Genomic DNA, 19,563 nt, shown 5'->3' with positions numbered 1-19,563 from the left:
GTTTGCTGAGCACACATTACCTTCCAATGTCTGTTGCTCAGCATCCCGTGCAAGTTTGTGTTAACGTTCATTGGCGGTCTCATTCTGTTCCCTCTTTAGAGCATTTACAAACGTGAGTGGCGACACGTAAAGGATGCTCCGCCCTTCTCCTCACGTGCAGAGTACCTAATTGCAACTTATTGTGACTACGTATAAAGAATGAAACATTCCGACGATATAAGGAATACAGCTCAAATGGAAAAGTCCCTTGAAAAAAAAAAAAGTATTTTGGGCGGTGTATAAGAACATACCATTGCACCTTTGTGTCCCACGAAAACCAAAGTTACTCTTTTAGTGACAGCATACAAAATGACATTTTAAAAATTAGATTTCAAATAAACTTATTTAAAGTGCACATGGACATAACATATAAAATAAGAACGGAAAAAAAAATCTCGGCAATCTCCCATCTATTTATTTATTTTACACTTGTGAATTACATGTCCATGCACACGCGAAATGGAGTTTGTTTATCAATCCTGGATGTGAGAACACGATTCAGCCTTGAAACCTCGTGCGAACCACCCCCCCCCCCACCCCCCCAAAAAAAACCATCGATGGAATGAATGGTGTGTTTAAACATGATTACCTCTACTTGCGTATAATAATGAATGAAATCAGAAAAGAAATATGTCGGCAATTTCCCATCTGTGGCGATACGTGAACGAAGCTGTGCCCCTCTCCCCACATTATTGTGACGTATAAATTAAATATTTCATTGTGACGACTGTCATCAAATGGAAAAGTCCGCCACAAAATTTTAATACGTCTCGGCATTTTCCCGTCTGTTATTTGAGGCGGTCTATGACAGACCGTGCCACGCATTTCTAAAATGTCTCAGCGATTTCCTGTGTGCACGCGAATTTTCTCAATTATTGCTGACACCGAGTCTAAAACCATTGATAAAAATGAAATCAGATGGTGAGTTAGTGTGGAGATAAAGGCATGAGAGTGTTAATGGCCTTCTATGTTATAGGCCTTTGAAAATTCATTTCGTTCTATAAAAGGTAACTTTCATCGAATTTTCTTCCCGTTGTCTTTTTTTTTTTTTCAACCGAGTCTAAAACCATGTTAGCGACTGAAACATGAAATGAAATATCGAATTAGAGTTGAAATAAAAGAGCAAGACACAGCTGGCCTAACAAAAGAGGCCTCAAAGCTATGCGAGGAAACAAAATGGTGGATATTTGTTTTTGAAGCCCCTCCCAGACCAGGTGTAGCCACTCCCCTGGACAGACGTATCACAGACAGAACCACCTACGGAGAATATAATAGATAGCCTCCCTTTATTTTGTCAAACCTTGCTGTTGTAAGGGCATAATCAGTTTTGACTTCTCGCTCCACCACGAGCCTCAACACCGATACAAAAACCAAGCGAAGAATATCATTTTGAAAGAGGAGAGCACAAAAAAGTCAAAATGTGGAATTGGTTTTATTTTTATTTTTTTTTGCCTTTCAATGCAAGTGCAAGATCTCCACAACACATGGAAAACAAACCTCCGAGGCATCATTAAACAAGCTTCCAACAAAACCAACACGTTTTAAACAAATATTTTCTACATCAAACATACAATGTAAAAAATCCTTAAACTGTGAAACGTCACAAGAAATGAGGTATTTTTTTTTTGTTTCACTATAAATTGTTCCTGTCAGACCTTCAAAAAACACCTTGAAAATTCTGAAAGGTAGATCCGTGTTAAAAGAAGTACTTAAATGCACATTGTTGTGAGCGGTATGCATTTGTTATCATTTGAACCCGATCAGAGGAGCTGCCAAATTTGTAATAAAAGAACCAAGATGATCGTTAAAATCCCCATCGCTCTCAGATGAGTGATTACAAGCTGGAGCAAGCAGTGTTGATATGTCGATGTTGGAAGAAACATTATCAAAAAGACAGCAGAGGTTGCCAGTTTGTGTTCAAGCAGGAGACAGATCAAAATAATAAAAATGGTTGCAGCAAAACTCAAATTTAAAGAAAACACAGGACAAGCACACAAGGCCTGCTCACTGTTAAAGCTATCTTTCCATTCACAAATAAATGCACTATGGCCTTCGAGCTACATTTCTAAAAGTGCTGTAATTTTACTACGTGCGATAATTTGCACAAGTCACAAAAAAACCAATCAAAGAGAGCTGGCCTGTCCACAGCTCACAAGCAGCTCCAGCCTTTCTGGTTACGTGTGAGGGGCTGGTGGTGGTGGAGGCTCTCCGGTGCATGGCTGAAGTACCAACATGCTTTGCAGTAGTACTTGAAACATGCCTGCAGCAAGAATTTTTTTTTATACAAAACTAGAGCGCACTATTCGACGTCACGTTGACCCGACATGCCTCCACCCCAGTTATTACATTATACAGGTACCAGGTTTGACTGATCTCTTCAGCCATTCTTAAGTTGCCATGGTAACGAAATTATTTTTGCATAACATGACCTCTGACCCCAAAATTTAAGTTCCTGTTCACATGATACATACTTGAACCAATTTTGATTGAAATCCCTTCAGCTGTTCTAAAGTTATTCTTAACATGACCACATTTTACCTGACATGACCTGACCTCTTTATGCCATTACCCAATCAATTAATCTTTGCATCATATACAGGGTGTTTCAAAAAAAGTAGACGACTTGAACAGCCTGATATTCTGTCATTTCTAAATCTCTACCCTTCTCTTGCATGTTATGGTGGTGGTATGCCATTTATAACTACATGGTATACATAGAATACTTACCCTGCGCAGTCAACTTGTTGCCAGCAACTCTTCTGTTTTTGAACATTTTTCAGACGTGAGCGATGACATAAATTTATATTCTCCAATATAATTGTTGCATAGATCACGCTCAATACACTTCAAACTGATCAGACTAAGCATTGTCTCTGTCGAATTATGACATCATAATTATGGCACCAATGACGTCATCGTTAGCACCTATTCCCCGTATGGAGTTCTTTACAATGAGCCACGTTTCAATTTTTTCCATGGAGCAGTTTGAGATAGAGGTACAACTTTTTTTTCGATTTTTTCCAAGTTGGCGTCTACCACGTGACCGATGACGTTAAAATTATCATGAAAAAAAAATTCTACATGAGCCGCACATATTCTGAAAATTTAGTGTCCATCGGTCTAACAGTTGCAGAGGAATTTTTGTTTTATTTCCAACTGATCAGATCAAGCATTGTACTTGTCTAATTATGACGTCATAATTCAGGCACTGATGACATCACCATCAACATATCTTATTCCCCATGGTGAGTACTTAATGAGCCATGTTTAATTTTTTTCCATTGAGCGGTTTGGGAGATATAGAGGTGCAACATTTTTCCAAGATGGCGTCCGTACCACAAGACCTATGACGTCATAAGTACACTGGTCAACACATTTTTAAAAGTTTTATGGTTCCAGTTTACTTAGAGGTGATTCTAACCAACATGAACCTGTAGATTTCGATTATGATATCCAGTTTTCACGAGCACATCCAGTTTTTGAGAACCATAGGAATACCAACCTCAGCCGAAATTCGTCTTGTACTCACTAATCAGGACTTTGTAACGAGACCATCTGAGCTGGAAAGCGTTGCTTGGGATAGCTTTGTGGCTCTTGCTAACAATTACCTTGGAAATTTTCGAGCACCAAATTATGAAGAGCTTTGTGGAGAAGGTGTTGAAGAGTTACCAGGCACTCGGTGCTCGAATGTCACTCGAGATTTTTCTTTTTTTTAATATAAATACAGAGTCGAGGCTCGTGAAAGAGCTAACATTTATCAAACATACAAATCAAACAAACAAATCAAACAAAAGCAAACAAAGTATATAAAAAGGGGAGCGGTCGACAAGATGGGGAGAGAAGGGGAGGAAGCACACAAACACAACATTTGAGAGCAGGGACATCGGGAGGTGTGTGGGAGGGAGAGGGCCTTGGGGGGGGGGGGGGGGGGCAGGATAGGTATAAATCGAAAGGACACCAAGGACTTCCAGGAAAGAAGTCGGCACCTCAAAAAGTGGATTTGGGGTGAAATTAGCGGGGGTAGAAAAGATCAAGGTTTTGGATTGGGGAAGATAAGAGATGGTTGTGAACAGCCGTTTTAAAGACCTGGAGGGAGGAGTGGGATTGAAGAGAGTGAGGGAGTTTGTTCCAGAGGCGGGAGAAAAGAGGAATGAAGGAGTGAAGGTGAGCAGAGAGTCTTGATTTTGGCAGTATAACCATAAGAGGGGTGCAGGCAGATCTTGTGCGACCTGTAGGAATATTTGGGGGACAGAGCCCAGAGAGAGCTGGGGGAGCAAGGCCGGAGAGGAGTCGGTAGAAGACGGAAAGACCACCAACCTGCCTGCGGTAAGTGAAAGGCCCTCGGAGATAGCGTCATCGCGGGAGATTCCAATGATTCTGAATGCTTTGGTTTCAACAGCGTGAAGACGAGCTAGGTGTGAGGCAGGAGCACCAGCCCAGAGGGGAGAGTACTCCATTGAGCTGCGGATGAAAGCCTTGTATGTGGTGAGGAGCTCAGGTGTGCCAAGGAAGGACTTCGCACGACGGAGGATGCCCAGTCGGCGACTGGCTTTGGAGGCCAGCTTGGAAATGTGGTTTTCCCAGGAAAGATCATGGCAGATAGTGAGACCCAAAAGCTTGAGTGACAGAACTTCTTGGAGAAGATTATTCAGAAAGTAGATGGGAGGGTTGTCCAGTCGGTCTTTTCGGAGAGACATCGTAAGAGTGTGAGATTTGTCAGGATTGAAAGACATGTTCCACTTGTTTGCCCAGTCTGATTTTGTCCAGGTCTGCAGAGAGTGAGGAGGCTGCAGACTGCCGATCTGAGGGATGAGGAATGGAGCGGCAGAGAGTGGAGTCATCAGCAAAGAGATAGAGAGGATTTTCAAGAGAGTCAGAGAGATCATTGACGAAGACCAGAAAAAGCACAGGGCCCAGAACACTGCCTTGGGGAACTCCAGCTTGAACAGGAAGAGGAGATGAGAGAAACCCATTCAGGGCCACACGTTGACTAAGACTAGAGAGGACGTCCGCCAGCCATGCGTGGAGATTTCCATGGATACCAAAGGAGGAGAGTTTGGTGAGCAGAGCGGGGTGCCAGACCGTATCGAAGGCACGTGATATGTCGAGGGAGACAGTTCTAATTTCCTGTTTGGCATTGAGGACCTCCATCCATTGTTGAGACAGCAGCAGCAGCACGTCCAGAGTCGAGTGACCTGGTCTGAAACCAAATTGATGATCAGAGATCAAGCCATTGGAGAAGAGGAAAGATTTCATATCCAAAGCAATGATGGATTCCATGACTTTGCTGATAATTGTGAGAAGGCTGATTGGTCTGTAAAATACATTTCTTCCATTCTCATCTGGACTTCTTTCCACAAAATCTTAGCAAAGTCATCATGGAGACTCGATATCAAGTCCGATTCAATCCAAACATGATGGGTGACTACTGTTGGACTTTACAGCGTGAAAGTGATTGCTCCTACAAACGCAAAAGTAAAGTTCAGAAGCACTTTTCATGTGATGTAAATAAAAACTTAAAGTTCATATTATTTTTTGTGATATTTTATAAAGTTCATATTATTTTTGGAGATTTACATTTTTTTATGTGATGTAAATAAAAACTAAGTTCATATTATTTTTTGTGACAATAAATAGACTTAATCAAGAAATTCGCATCCTCCAAAGATTTTTTCCCACACTTATGATGTACTACGTCAATGTTATGTGATAGCGAAATTTTGAGGTCAGATTCAGATTCGTGGGCACCAATTTAGTTAGAAACAGTTGAAAAGAAGTCAGAACCAATTTGACTGTTGACCAGTTATAAATTTAAAAAATTCTACAGGCGGAGGCGCTTCTAGGGTAAACTTGCGTGTCAATCGGACCAACTGTTGCCAAGAAAATGAATTTTTTAAATGCAGACACGTACGGCACACAAACGCAACGGAATGCTTAATCCCGCTTTTCCCTTCTCGAGCACAGGGTAACAAGTAATCAGTAGGACCTTGCATCAATTATGGCGTTCACAGTGGAACAAAAAGTGAAAATCGTGCCTGTGGTTTGAGACAAAATCCTACGTGCAGGTGTGCTGATGACACTGTCAGTATTACAATGTAATGGACCTTCCAATGGGAGCATTCAACAGTTCGTGGAGCACTTCCAAGCACATGGAAGCAAGAAAAAAAAATATCAAAAGACAACATTGACCACAAGACATTCACCCATCGAAAGTCCTAAGAAATCCCACAGTCAGTTTCCAATAACTAGCAATTTCAGCCTCCCACATGGCACATTCAACTTCTGAACTCAAGCTCTACCCTTACATATCTGCAAGGCATAAACCAACGCTGAATGACATGGCAAGAGGAACAATGTGTAATTGGTTCAGTGACCGAGTACCCAAGTTGGATCAACTTGTGGTTCAGTGATGACGCACACCTCCATTTGAATAGGGCCATCAACAATCAACAACATCTGCGGTGCTGAGCCCCCTGAAGAGGTGCCCGAGCCATCTCTCAAAGACCCAAGTCCACTTGCTTCTGTGCATTGAATGTCAGATGGGGTATGCTGGGACCATATTGGTTCGAGGACACCCATGGTAAGACCATGACAAACGGTGAGCGGTACTGCAAGGTCTTACGCCGATTCCACTCTGATCTCACTCGACTACCGTCTCCAAACCAAGACAGCCTTGTATGCTTCATGCAGGACGGTTCCCCACCGAATACTGCAGGTGAAACAATCGATTTGCTCCACGAGCTGTTTGGAAACACACTTTTGGCCACAGCACGAGAGTAGGCACCCAACAGCCCAAATTTGAATCCATTGGATTTTTCTTTCTTTTGTGGTGCTGCCAAAGGTCGAGTTTACGCCACCAAACCTCAAATCACCAGATTACACCAGGTGGCTTGCATCACCAGATTACATCACACAGACCAGCCTCGGCTTTGAATAGAATGGCTTTTCCCGCTGTTAAGAGTATAAAAGCCACTCTATTTTAAGCTCACCGCCAATAATGTAAATGTCAGGTTCTAACATGGAGGTTTAATGAGTTAACGCCAATTGGTCCGATGCCCAGCTGCCGAGAGACCACGCGCATAAGCCGGTGCAAAGGGAGAAGCAATCGCAAACAGCAATGACGCACTGGGTCGATCATCAATGCCATCCATCAGTAACAATCATTCGTTTTACCCTGTCCGAAGCAAGAGCAAGTCCATTGATCTTCACGTATCATCCGTTCTACCGATTAAGATGCCAAGGCATTCATTCATAGCAGCGTTCAAACTTATGGTCTGCCAGAGTTTCCAGCCGGCGCCATTGCTCGTGCGGAGCAAAGGGGTGGATAGATGAGTGACTGGTTGCGCATGGTCTGGAGTAATAAACCAAATGGCAGTCTCTCCCGACGACAGAGCATGCTAGTCCTGGATGCATTGCGTTGTCAAGACAGAAAAAAACCAATGCGCTGCTCCGTCAGACCAACACCGATCTCATAATCATCCCAGGTGGGATGACATTGTTCATGCAGCCCTCAATAAGCCGTTCAAGGACGGGCTACATCGCTGCTGGTCCAACTGGATCCAAGAGAAGACCTACACCAAGAGCAGGAGGATGCAAAAGGTCGACCTTCGGATGATCTGTGGCTGGATTGTCACGGTGTGGGAGGACATGTCGTCGATCATCAAGCGAGCATTCCTGAAATGCTGCATCTCCAACAACATGGACAGCACAGAGGATGACATCTCGGCGGAGGTGGCTGCAAGCGACGGCGATAGCAACAGTGACTTGCTCTACCCTGATTTGGACGAGGAGTTATGTGCAGTCTTCAACAAGGAACGAGGATTTTACTTCGGTGACGAGGATTTCCTCGAGTTCATCTGAAAAGCTTCAAACCCAAACAACCCTTTTTATGGATGGTCACAAATCCACAATGTTACTCGTATAAATTCCTTTTCTTCTTTTCTATAACAATAACAAAAAACAAAACAAAAAAAAGTATAATATTAAGAAGGAAACTATGAAAAAAAAAAATTCACATCCTCTCCTTTTTCTTCAACTTCTTGAAAATGCAAATAAGACAGGCGAAATTAAGCAAACATGGGAGTAAGCATGGTGGTACCTCTGTCACTTCGCCCCGTACAAAGTTAATGTACAAAGGTATTTATATCCAGATTAAAAAAAGAAAAGAAAAAAAAAAGATTTTATATCTATACACCCACACACCACAAACAGGTTGTACAGGCCATTCTGTAATGACCACTTGAAAGCAGTAACACTCACTATTTCTCGGCAGAAGTACGGCCCATTCTGGGTGTGGCAGAGCTGGCACATTGCATCTTCAAGATACGGATCAATCTGAAGCTGTCAAGAATAAACATTACAAAAAAGTTCCGATTTACAAAATGTCAGATCTCGTCAGCATCTTCCAAGGTACTCCTTGAATATTTCAAGGCTCAATGGACAAGCATTTGAAATAAAAATCAGCCAGCCACTAAAATAAATATACTGTGCAGGTATATAGCAGGGTGGTTCTTAACGACATTGGGGTAAAAAAAAAAAAAAAAAAAAATTGAATTGTTTTATTCCTAACGTTTAATTTTTTTTGTTATTGAGGTAAAACCTCTGCCTGTAAAATATTTTTTGAATACATCAAGTTTTAGGGGATGCACAGTGACATGGTTGCCAGCCACTCAATGATTGTGCCTGATAAGCGATGATTTACTGCAATCGGAAAACTTTTTTCTTTTTTTTTTGTCGTAGTATACAAGATTGAGGCTCGCATAAGAGCTAACATTAATCAGAAAAAAAAAAAACTGACACAAAAAACATAGGACCAAGGGAGCGGGAGACAAGATGGGGAGAGAGAAGCACACAAGTACAAAAGCAGAGAACAGGGACATCAAGAGATCTGTGGGAGGGAGAGGGCTTGGGGAGAGGAGGCATGGGAATGGGGTGAGAGAAGTATAAAACACGTGGACACTGCTAAGACTTCCAGGAAAGAAGTTGGTATTTCAAAAAATTGGATCTGGGGTGAATTAACGTGGAGGAAGAAAATATTAAGGTTTTGGATGGGGGAAGACAAGAGATGGTGGTGAACAGCTGTTTTAAAGACCTGGAGGGAGGAGTGGGATTGAAGAGAGTGAGGAAGTTTGTTTCAGAGGCAGGAGTAAAGACGAACAAGCGTTACGCCGAGGTCCCCCGTCGGTGAAGTGATGCGAGTTGACAAAGTGGAAGACGCAAGGCGGCCATCTTGGATTTTGACGTGGCGACCCAATTTTCAATAGCATTCTTCCTTATGCGTAGATACACCCACACCAGATTAGAAGTTAGTAGTTCGTTTATTTTTCAAGATATTCCGCTCACAGGGTTCAGACATTTACTTTTCAAGATATCGCGCTCACAAGGTTTAGATATGGTGACAGCCATCTTGGATTTTGATGTGGCGACCTAATTTTCAATAGGGTTCTTCCATATGCCTAGTTGCACCCACACCAAATTAGAATTCGGTCCTTCGCTTACTTTTATCAAGATATTGCAGTGCACGTACACACGGAGGGGAAAACCATAGTCCCCCTTTCGTTCCGCGGTGCGACAGGGGACAATAAAGGTAAAGAGGAAGGAGTGAAGGTGAGCAGTCTTGATTTTGGCAATTTCACCAGAAGAGGGTTACTGGCAGATCTTATGCGACCTGCAGGAATATTTGGGGGACAGAGCACAGATAGAGCTGGGGGATCTAGGCCAGATATGAGTCGGTATAAGACAAAGACCACCTACCTGCCTGCGGTGAGTGAGTGAAATGCCCTCGGAGGTAGCTTCATCGCGGGAGATTCCAATGATTCTGAACGCTTTGGTTTCAACAGCGTGAAGACGAGCCAGGTGTGAGGCAGGAGCACCAGCCCAGAGGGGAGAACAGTATTCCATTGAGCTGCAGATGAAAGCCCTGTACGTGGTGAGGAGCTCAGGTGTGCCAAGGAAGGATTTCGCACGACGGAGGATGCCCAGTCGGCGACTGGCTTTGGAGGCCAGATTTGAAATGTGGTTTTCCCAGGAAAGATCATGGCAGATAGTGAGACCCAAAAGCTCGAGTGACAGAACTTCTTGGAGAGGATTGTTCAGAAACTAGATGGGAGGGTTGTGCAGTCGGTCTTTTCGGAGAGACATAGTAATGGTGTGAGATTTGTCAGGATTGAAAGACATGTTCCACTTGTTTGACCAGTGTGATTGTCCAGGTTTGCAGAGAGTGAGGAGGTTGCAGAATGCCGATCTGAGGGATGAGGAATGGAGTGGCAGAGAGTGGCGGCAGAGGATGGGGGAAGATAAGAGATGGTGGTGAACAGCTGTTTTAAAGATCTGGAGGGAGGGGTGGGATTGAAGAGAGTGGGGGAGTTTGTTCCAGAGGCGGGAGAAAAGAGGAATGAAAGAGTGAAGGTGAGCAGAGTCTTGATTTTGGCAGTTTCCTTCCGGTGTCTACTGACGGTGTCTTTCCGACCCTACTACCTGCCACGGGAATTTGGTCAATGCACTATTATTCTGGTGTACGCACCGGGGCCGGCCTTTAAATGCGCATCGAAACGAATCACAGAAAGTTACAATGGAGCGACCGCCCGTTCAGTGGATCAATCGATTCTGGTTCTTGGGGATTTCAATCGATGTGATCTTGATCAGGAACTCCCTCAGCTCGATCAGTATGTGGATGTTGCTACCCGTGGTAACAGGACGTTGGACAAATGTTACGGTAACATTGAACATGCTTATGTGACGAAATGTGCTCCTGCGATCGGACGATCAGACCAAAAGGTGGTCCATCTCTTACCTTCATACAGACCAAAGGTGAAACGAATGCCAGTTCCTTCCAAGACAGTTAAAACCAGAACGGCGGAGGATAACGAACGTTTGAAGGGCTGTTTCCTATGCACAGACTGGGATGTATTTTTGACTCTTGACGACCCTGATGAACTTACTGAGACGATCACAGTATATGTGAAGCTCTGTGAGGACCTCATTACCACAGAGAGAACCAGTCGCATGCTTCCCAATAACAAACCTTGGGTTACCGCTGAAGTGGTGTTTGATGAAGAAGAAAAAGCATGCATTCCTGAAGAAGGATGACTCGGCCCTCAGGGAGGCGAAGAAAGAATTGCGCTCTGTCATCGGCAAGTGTAAACGGTCGTACAAGGATAAGATTGAAGAACAACACGATGGTGATGCTCGTAATGCTTGGAGGGGACTCAGGCATATGATGGGCATGGATGAGAGGCTCAAGAATGGTAGATTGCCCACTAATGTTCCAGATTCCAAATTTGTGGATGAATTGAGTGACTTTTACGCGAGATTTGATGTTCCAGGAAACCGAGTAAAATGTGAAGCTCTCTGTGAGGATCTAGATACTCGAGCGTGTCCCATACCTGTAATTTGTGAACCTGATGTCGTGAGGTGTTTTCGGGCATTGAGTAAAAGGAAGGCTTGTGGTCCAGATGGCATTAAGTCTGGTATTCTGAAAGAGTTTTGTTTAGAACTTAATGTTTTTACTCCATTGTTTCAGTTACTTTTGGCTACTCATACTGTCCCTATTTGTTGGAAAAAGTCCATCATTATTCCTGTGCCAAAAAAAGGTTCACCCAAGGCAGCTCAATGATTATAGACCTGTTGCCCTTACCTCCATCTTGTGGAAATGCATGGAGAAATTGATGAAGTTTATAGCATCAGATGTAACTCCTAAACTGGATCCTTTACAATTTGCATACAAAGCAAGACGAGGTGTTGAAGATATCTGGCTCAGCTTACTTCATCTAATCACAAGTCACCTTGACCAGAATGAAACCGATGTCCGTGTGTTATTTATTGATTTCTCGCCAGTCTTTAACACTATGCAGCCATTTACCCTTCTGAAAGTGTTGAGTGACCTGTGCCTGAACCCCCATATCATACTCTGGGTGGAAAGTATTTTACGAGATCGTCCTCCGCAGGTGAGGGTGAATGGTAGCTTATCAAAGTTATCAATCTTGAATACTGGTGCTCCACAAGGCTGTGTATTGTCATCTCTACTGTTCAGTTTGTACACCAACGGATGCGTGGCTCTTAAAGAAGTTTGTAACTTTATTAAGTATGCAGACGATATCGCCATTGTTGGCTGTCTTTCCGATCAATCATCTTTTGTATCGTACCTCAACGAGATTGACGCATTGAATAAGTGGTGTGGGGACTTTTGTCTTACTCTGAATGTGTGTAAAACAAAAGATGATTTTGGACTTTCGGAAAGGTCACAATCATGAGCCTGTAACCATAAATGGTGATAAGGTAGAAATTGTTAACAAATTTAAATACCTGGGTACCTTTACTGATAAGTTAACTTTTGATGGAAATACTGATGCTGTGTACAAGAAATCAATGCAAAGATTGTATCTTCCCAGGAAGTTTAATTCATTTGGTGTTGGCTCTAGTGTGATGCGGATGTTAACAAATTCCTCACTGATCAGTGTTTTATCATTTAATTTGATTTCCTGGTATTTGATTTTGGTACAATTTGATTTCCATTTAATTTGATTACAGTTATCTTAATGTGCGGAATAAGTCACGATTGAGAAAGGTCATTACACTGGCATTTAAAGCTGTAGGTGGGCCTTCAACTAGTCTGGAGTCTCTATACTTGCGAGCATTGAAAAGGAAGGGGGTGCAGGTGTGTACTGATGAGTCATTTCTTGAACGGGCTTTTTGAAAAACTGCTATCAGGGAGACACTTTCGTGTAAGGAGGATGAAGAAGAACATTTTCAAAGGTCATTTGTACCATGTGCAATTCAAATGCGAAATTCAAATTCCTAGACATTTTGCTGTTTAGTCAATCTTCCATATTTTATATTTTATATTGTTTTCTTATTCAGTTTGAGTTTTATGTGTTAATGATGGTCAACTTACGGTGTCACCAAAGAAAAATTTCCCTGAAAATAGGACAATAAAAAATTATTATATTATTATTATTAAATCTGGAATTGCTTCACCAGAAGAGGGTTGCTGGCAGATCTTGTGCGACCTGAAGGAATATTTTGGGGACAGAGATATTTTGATTTGGACAGATTTGGATAGAGCTGGGGGAGCTAGGCTGGATAGGAGTCGGTAGAAGACAAAGTCCACCTACCTGCCTGCGGTGAGTGAGTGAAAGGCCCTCACAATCAGCTTCAACGCAGGAGATTCCAATGATTCAATCAATCCCACCCCTCCCTCCAGGTCTTTAAAACAGCTGTTCACCACCATATCTTATCTTATCTTCCCCCATCCAAATCCTTGATCTTTTCTACCCGTTAATTCACCGCAGATCCACTTTTTTGAAATACCGACTTCTTTCTTGGAAGTCCTCGGTGTCTATGCGTTTTTTTTTTACCTCTCCCACCTCCCCCAACCCCCCCTCTTCCACGCTTCCTCCCCCCTAAATCTCCCTCACAGATCTCCTGATGTCCCTGCTCCCTTTATCATACGTTTTATGTTTTACGTGTTATTGTCTTTTTGTGAGCAATGTTATCTTTTACATGAGCCTCGATCTTGAATACACAAAAAAAAAAAAAAAAATGTGCAGCACATGGCAAGGTCAACTGTCAGTCAAAATCACAAGTATAGCAGTGGAGAATAAATAATTATCAGCTCCAACCATTTATGCGAGCCAAATATGTGAAATTACAAACCATGTGAAACCCCTAAATTTAGTCCAAATGGCTTAAAATTTCACAAGGGTTTTTCATACATACAATTTTTTTTAAAGTGTTCGGAGCATGACTTTTCTAACTTTCATTTTTTATAACCATCCTAGTATATAGCAATAGGCTTATCTAGCAATTAAAAAGGCAACTACAGAGTACAATTTTAGTTTAAAAAAATAAGATCAAGCATAGTCTTGTAGCATATTTAGGAGCATGTGCAAAGCATGTAGAAAACTTACTTTTTTGGTAAATTTAGGAGTTTTTATTTCAATAAAAGCAGAATGAACTGCTTTCATGAAGCTCTTGTGGTTGTTGAATGCCACACGTCCAGAACCTACAAAGTAAATGCCAACAGCCATCATTTTGTAAGGAGTTTAAAATTTAATTTATAGCCTCTTCACATAGACCTGCATACCTCTTCTATGAAAAAAAAGGTTTGCATGGTCAAGTGAGATGCCAACGAACAAGATAATGCACCGACTGTGGCAGATGAACAGCAGTACAACAATAAAAGAATCAAGTAACAAGGGAAGGAAATGTAGCAATCTGCAAACAGATGGGAGATGGTTAAAGAAAATAAACATCACGGGCAGGAATGAAGGACAACCAGCAATGCAAAATTAAAACTGAACGAAAGAAGGTTCAACAAGTTAGGAAGAAACTTCATCAAGTACAAAATAAACGAGGAGAAAGCCTGGATTTTAGTAGTTTTCCCACAAGGTGATGAAGAATGTATGCCCCCACAGGGACAGAAGTGAGAAAAAAATAATAATAATAATAATAATAGAGGGGAATAAGTGGTAGACCAAAAAATACTTACCCCCTTTTCTACAAAGAAAGAAGCAAGCACTATCCTTCTGCTTGGGGGAGATGTAAAATATGCGGCAGTCGGATCACGACATTCACGGTTGATAAAATGCAACCTGCTTCTATATCTGCAGCCGTGTCTTGTGTATTCACAATTTTTCGCAGACGCAATTCACCCCCCCCACCCCCCCCCACAAGCCACAAACATAACAGTTCTAAAACATATCTTCGAACAACCAGACAAAGCAGCTGGACATGCACGAAAAATAGAGAAATAAAAACATCTTCCACAAGCTGTGAGCATGACCTGCTTCGACATTCACAGCCCTGTGCTTCACTTTTTCACGGCTTTTCACAGCCGCACAAACATATTTTAGCCCATCGTTTTAGCCCACCACACAAATATTTACAAGCGAACATGACCCATCGTTCACACTGTAAATATAGCTTCGCTGCATATCCCACCAGCTGCATAACACATCATCCCCCATGAAATACTGTACAGAATCAAAATTCTCCACCGCATCTATTGGTGCAATTAGCAGCTGCTCCATACGGCATCATCCTAGATGTTACACTGCATCTATTATTATCAGCTGCTGAATACAACATCACCCAATAACATCCCCCACAAACAATGGGCAGACTACTCACCCCTCCCACATGCTTACTTACAGTCCTGGGTCAAAATTATTCTTCTTATCCCGTTGCGTTGACCTCTCAATCTGCTCATCGTTCAATCATGGCTCCCAAGCGCAAGACCTGTGCCTGAGATGCGTCAACTGCCAAGACGCAGAAGAAAGTGAGCCTGAGCCAGAAAGTAGAGCTGCAGGCTCTGCTTTCGAGAAAAGAGCAGAACCCCTGTGGGCAGGCATTACAGCATGAACCCACCATTCGTTAAACAGAAGAATGAGTCGGCATTCCGAGAAAGTGTTGTGGCGAGCACTGCACCGAGGTGGTTGGCCAGGTCCGGGACGTCCACATAGAAAGGATGGAGAAGGCTTTCGGCCTATGAATAGATGAAAACGTGAAGAGCATGCCTTTGAGTGGACCTCATTCATGAAAAGACAAAACTTATTTACGAGCATCTGATTGGCACAGGTGGGTGTGAGCACAAATGATGCGCTCAGCCATGACGGCATGAGCAACCCCAGTTAATTCACAAGCAAGGGATGGTTTCACCTCAAGAAGCGGTTATGGTCTCCGCAACATCAAACAGGTGAGCGTGCCTCTGTGGACCACGACATGGCCAAAGCGTTCCCTGCTCAAGAAGGAATACCACCCAGAGCTGGTCTTCAATGTAGACAAGACCGGCATCTTCAGGAAAAAGATGCCCACAAGAACTTTCATCTCGAAGTAAAAGGGGACAACATCAGGATTCATTCGCCAAGGACCGGGTGGGTATCTCTTCTCTGCACAAACAATAGGAGATTGTATGGTCAAACCCATGATGCTGTTCTGTTCCCTGAACCCACATGCTTCTCAAGGGTAAGAACAAACAAATGCCCACATTTTAGAGGTCAAACAGGAAGGCATGGGTGATGGCAGCAATCTTCATGGACTGGCTACATAATTGTTTTGTCCCTCAGGTGGAGAGGCATCTAGTGAAATAAAACCTTGCATTCAAGGTTCTCCTGCTGGTGGACAACAATCATGGCCACCCAGCAGACCTGGACATTGCTCTCCCGAATGTCGAGGTGATCTTCCTGCCACACAACATCATCTCCGTGATCCAACCACTTGACCAAGGTGTAATCTCCATGTTCAAAATGTATTACAACTGCCACACCTTTCGCCATATTTTGGCAATGGCCTCCAAAATCCACAAACCCAATGGGGGGGGAGTGGTAAGAATAAATGAGTGGAGTTGGGCAATGGTTCTCTGGATTTGGGCAGCTTCAATAGGGGGGGGGGTTGACCATGCATCCTGCAGGTACTTGGGCGGAGGGGGGGGGGGGGGTATGGTGGAGTCAGAGCATGGAGAGGGCAGAGGGTGCAAGACGAGCAGCGAGGCCAAAGAAAACAGACCACCGACCTGATGGCGATGACAAAGTGATGGGCCCATAGACCCAGCTTCATTGCGAGATGTCAATTATCTTGAAAGCCTTGGTTTCCACGGCATCAAGGTGAGCAAGACAAAGCAGGGGATCCAGCCCAGAAAAGAGCAGTACTCAATCAAGCTGCAGATGAAAGCCTTGTAAGTAGGATAATAGCTCAGGAGTGCTGATCAAGACCTATATACCAATAGCACCAGTAGAAGTCAGCAAGCCAGGAAAGGTGGCACCTTTTGCAGTCACGGGCTGGCGCAATTGCCCACGAGCAAAGTTCACCAAGAGGAAGGCAGGCCAAATATGGATATGTTTTGAAATCTACCATTTACAACATCTGTTCTCACAATAATACGAACCCCAAAATACTTAATTTATCAGGGTGCTGAAATTACATCAAGGTACAGTTTCAAACGTTCTACAATGCTTGCTCACCAATGGGATAGTGGTGCTTGTCTGTGTCTATCCCTGCATGCACTACACCATCAAACAAGTCGTTCATGATTTTTGCGAGACCCTCAGCATTCAGCATCCCATGCAAAGCACCAACAAAGATGGTTTTCACTGGCTCAATGCACTGGGAGTGGTTCCACATGAATTCAGAGTCTGCCACCATCCAAGGAATCACTTGCACCTGCAGTACACACACAGGAAATTTACAGCAGAATGAGATTTTTTGTACATCTTTGAGATCCTCCATTACCATTCTCTCAAGTCATAACAGATAACGAGAACCAAATAACAAATATAAAACAAGTTATGGCAATAACAGGATTTTTACCTACCATGACCTTTGACCCCAAAATCTAATCAGTTCGTCTTTACCTCTATACATACCTGCACCAAGTTTGACGAAGGTCCCTTCAGCCGTTCTCAAGTTATTGCAGTAACGAAAACCTATCACGGACGGACAGATAGCCAGATGGACAACCTGAAAACAATGCCTCTGGTGACTTCGTCGGTGGAGGCATAATTATTTGATGTATCCAGGGATGCATTGGATAAATTTAAGCTCACCTTTTGTAGCAGGGAAGGTACTAAAACCAATTGGGAATCAGGAGCTATTAAGGTAAATCTAAATTAGTTAATAGGAGCTAGTTTAACAAATTTGATGTTGTTCTACAAGCGAGTAACCGATTGGATTATAAAGGGAAGTAATAGCATGCATAGAAGCATAATATAGCATAATAGCATAATAGTAATTAGCAAAATAATAAATAGCTAATAGTAAATAAATAGCTAATAGTAAAAGTAATAGCATAATAGCATAGAAGTGATAGCAAAATGTTTACTGGAACTTGAAGGTACTTTATACAGAATAAAAAAGGCCACACGGCAAGAAGAGGGCTAGGAATTACTTGAAGCTGGATCATGGATGAAAAACTTCCTTGGTTAAGAGGGAGCAAAGAATCGTCAGCATGGGAGAATCGAGGATATACCAAGTAATGGCACACCTCAAAAGTTATAAAAGGGCCCCAATATTAGTCATTTGTAAAGCAGAGTTAAGGGTGAAGTACCAACCGAGAATGAAGGTGTGGAGGTTGAAAGGTGACAGTAAGGGAGGCATTAAAAGAGAGGCTGAGTAGGGTAGAGGATGATGTGGTTGAGCTTGAAAGTGGTTGGATGTCAATGAAAGCTAGTCTGTTGGGAGCCGTTGGTGAGGTATGTGGATGGACAGAAGGACCACCGAGGCACTCGGAAACATGGTGGTGGGATGATGAAGTTGGACAGAGGATTGCCGAGAAGAGGAAGAAGTTCAAGGAGTGGCAGAAGGCGAAGGGTACGGGAGCAGAAACAGCAGAGCATGAAAGTTATAAGGCAGCCAAGAAGGCTGCAAAGAAAGAGGTAGCAAAGGCGCAGGAGGCATGGAGGAAAATGTTCGGAGAACGCTTGGATTCGGAAGAGGGTCAGAGAGCAGTTTTCAGGATTGCAAAGCAGATCGCGAAAGAGAGGTGTGATGTGATGGGGGTGCGTTGCTTGAAGGATGAAGTGGGACAAATCGTTGTGGACCCAGATGGAATTAAAGGGAGATGGAAAAGATATATGGAAATGCTGTTGAATACAGAGAATGAATGGGATGGCAACATCGAGAGTAACCCAGTTTTAGGACCGGCAGAGAAGATAACTCAGAAGGAAGTTGAAGAAGCGATAAAAGCAATGAAGAGTAGAAAAGCGGGAGGGCCGACAGGAGTTGTGGGAGATATGTTGAAGGCAGCAGGAAGTTGGGGTGTGAAGAGAATGACAGAGATCTGTAATCTGGCGGTGAAAGCAGGCCGCATTCCAGTGGATTGGGAACTGAGTACACTTGTCCCTCGATACAAGGGGAAAGGTGACCCTCTAGAGTGTGGCTCGTACCGAGCGATAAAGTTATTGGAGCATGGAATGAAGGTATTGGAAAGGGTGTTGGAGAGGAGGATAAGGAAGAAAGTGAAGATCGACGAAATGCAGTTTGGATTTATGTCAGGAAGAGGAACGACAGACGCGCTTTTTATTGTGAGACAGTTGCAGGAGAAGTACATGGAGAAGAGGAAGAAGTTGTTTCTTGGGTTTGTTGATCTGGAGAAAGCATTCGATAGGGTTCCATGCAAAGTATTGACATGGGCAATGAGGAAGTTAGGAGTGGAGGAATGGTTGATCAGAGTAGTGATGGCAATGTACAAAAGAGCACGCACAGCTGTAAGAACGAAGGACAGGAACAGTGGTGAGTTTGAGGTGAAGGTGGGAGTGCATCAGGGGTCGGTACTAAATCCACTACTATTTGTAGCTGTGATGGAGGTGCTGGCTCAGAACGTAAAGGAGGGTTTACCGTGGGAGTTGTTGTATGCAGATGATCTGGTGTTGATTGCGGAAAGTATGGATGGACTGAAGGAGAAGATGAACAAGTGGAAGGAATGTATGGAGACAAAAGGTCTGAAGGTGAATATCGGAAAGACGAAGGTGATAGCAAGTGGTAAAGCATGTGGTGAGGTATGTGGTGAGGTGGAAAGAACTGGGAAGTGGC

The 19,563-nt window shown here is 43.2% G+C and overlaps 1 protein-coding gene across 3 annotated transcripts in view; it reads right to left on the bottom strand.

Moving 5' to 3' along the window:
* Window positions 1–1,493: 1,493 nt before the first annotated feature.
* Window positions 1,494–19,563, bottom strand: part of LOC137422248 (cytoplasmic polyadenylation element-binding protein 1-like) — a 61,415-nt gene continuing 43,345 nt past the window's right edge. For all 3 annotated transcript variants that reach the window (XM_078771849.1, XM_078771850.1, XM_078771851.1), the window contains exons 10-13: window positions 16,998–17,196; window positions 13,947–14,041; window positions 8,299–8,379; window positions 1,494–2,299 (exon numbers count right to left, since the gene is read on the bottom strand). In XM_078771849.1, coding sequence (XP_078627975.1) covers window positions 2,189–2,299; window positions 8,299–8,379; window positions 13,947–14,041; window positions 16,998–17,196 — 486 coding nt within the window. In that variant the 3' untranslated portion in view covers window positions 1,494–2,188. The remainder of the gene's footprint in view (window positions 2,300–8,298; window positions 8,380–13,946; window positions 14,042–16,997; window positions 17,197–19,563) is intronic.

Source organism: Myxine glutinosa, chromosome 2 (assembly GCF_964187855.1).
Source record: "Myxine glutinosa chromosome 2, kmMyxGlut1.1, whole genome shotgun sequence".
In the NCBI taxonomy this organism is placed as follows: domain Eukaryota; kingdom Metazoa; phylum Chordata; class Myxini; order Myxiniformes; family Myxinidae; genus Myxine; species Myxine glutinosa.
This window is presented reverse-complemented; position numbering and strand designations above follow the sequence as displayed.